The sequence below is a fragment of the Colletotrichum abscissum genome (assembly GCF_030869225.1).
Source record: "Colletotrichum abscissum strain IMI 504890 chromosome Unknown Scaffold_509.1, whole genome shotgun sequence".
Taxonomy (NCBI): Eukaryota; Fungi; Ascomycota; class Sordariomycetes; order Glomerellales; family Glomerellaceae; genus Colletotrichum; species Colletotrichum abscissum.
Window position 1 is genome coordinate 25 of NW_026850442.1, and position 1,126 is coordinate 1,150.

Sequence of the window (1,126 nt, forward strand, 5' to 3'; positions counted from 1 at the left end):
TTCAGAGACATAGTTAGAAAATAATCTTAGCTTATCAGAAACGAATTTTCTGCGTCTTTCGAAGAAACGTATTCACCTTTGTCGTGACCCCGGCGATCCAAGTCTCTATAGCGTCATGACATTCACATGCACATTCAGCGACAACCAGACCAAAGGGATCAGTGCGAAGTCACCCCATCAACCGAGGATAGGAGACTGCTATGGTGCGATATGACAATCTGCCATGTGGCGTTGTCATCAGAAGCATTCTTCGGCCACCATCAGGTAATTGCGGCCACGCATTGCTTAGCATCAAGCGCACTTTCGAGTTGACCTTGTAGTGCTTGCTAACATCAAGAATACGTTAAGGACTACATGTCCTGCCTTAATCCTAACGTCAGTGGATATGGCACGAAACCTCATGTCACGGCAATACCTGAAACATGTCCACCAATAGTTAGCCATGCCATCTCCGGATGCAGCGGATCCAAGTGTTATCAGTTGAACGTTCCTTTGTTGTCAGGCCCGATACAGGTGTAACATGGGCGGACGATGTTCCGGTGCAGGCACGAATGGCTATTCAGTTACACCAATGTCTTTAGTTCGACCTGCTGAAAAACTCAATTTATCATCGGTACATTCTGATCTTTCATAACATCCTTCTATTTCCACCTTTGTGCTCATCCAGTTATCAAGAGACTTGAGTTTTCCGAAACAAGCAGCTGTCTTGGAGTCCTCGCACGCAGAGCGCCGACCAACATGGACTTTCCTATTCCCAGCATCCGCCTGTCAAGATACTCGTTGTTCCTGTCTGGGCCAATGTCCGAATCTCAGCAAGTGAAACATGGGCGCCTTCGCGGCAAACCAGGCAAATTATCTACTCGAAACGACGAGAGTTCTTTGGTCACCGTGCCTCTGACAACCCTGCCATATATCCCAGAAAAGGAAGATATCGTCTCATTCTTGAAAAAATGGCAACAGTGTGCAAGCGACCTTCGGAAACATCTACTATACCTGACAAGGAGGAATAGCCCATTGAGTCCTGAGATGAGACGGCTTCAATGGACTTGCGAACAAGTTTTGTGCCGCTGGGAAGCGTGTTTTCGACATGCATGTCCTGGCTTGGAAAGCCCCGTGGACTCGAACA

At 47.6% G+C, this 1,126-nt stretch overlaps 1 protein-coding gene across 1 annotated transcript; it reads left to right on the forward strand.

Annotated features, from left to right (window-relative positions):
• Positions 1-630: 630 nt before the first annotated feature.
• Positions 631-1,126, forward strand: CABS01_17241 (uncharacterized protein; the record flags this gene model as incomplete). The annotated part of the gene is made up of 1 exon (XM_060550568.1): positions 631-1,126. A coding segment is annotated over one exon (496 nt), but the record flags the coding sequence as incomplete, so codon positions are not given.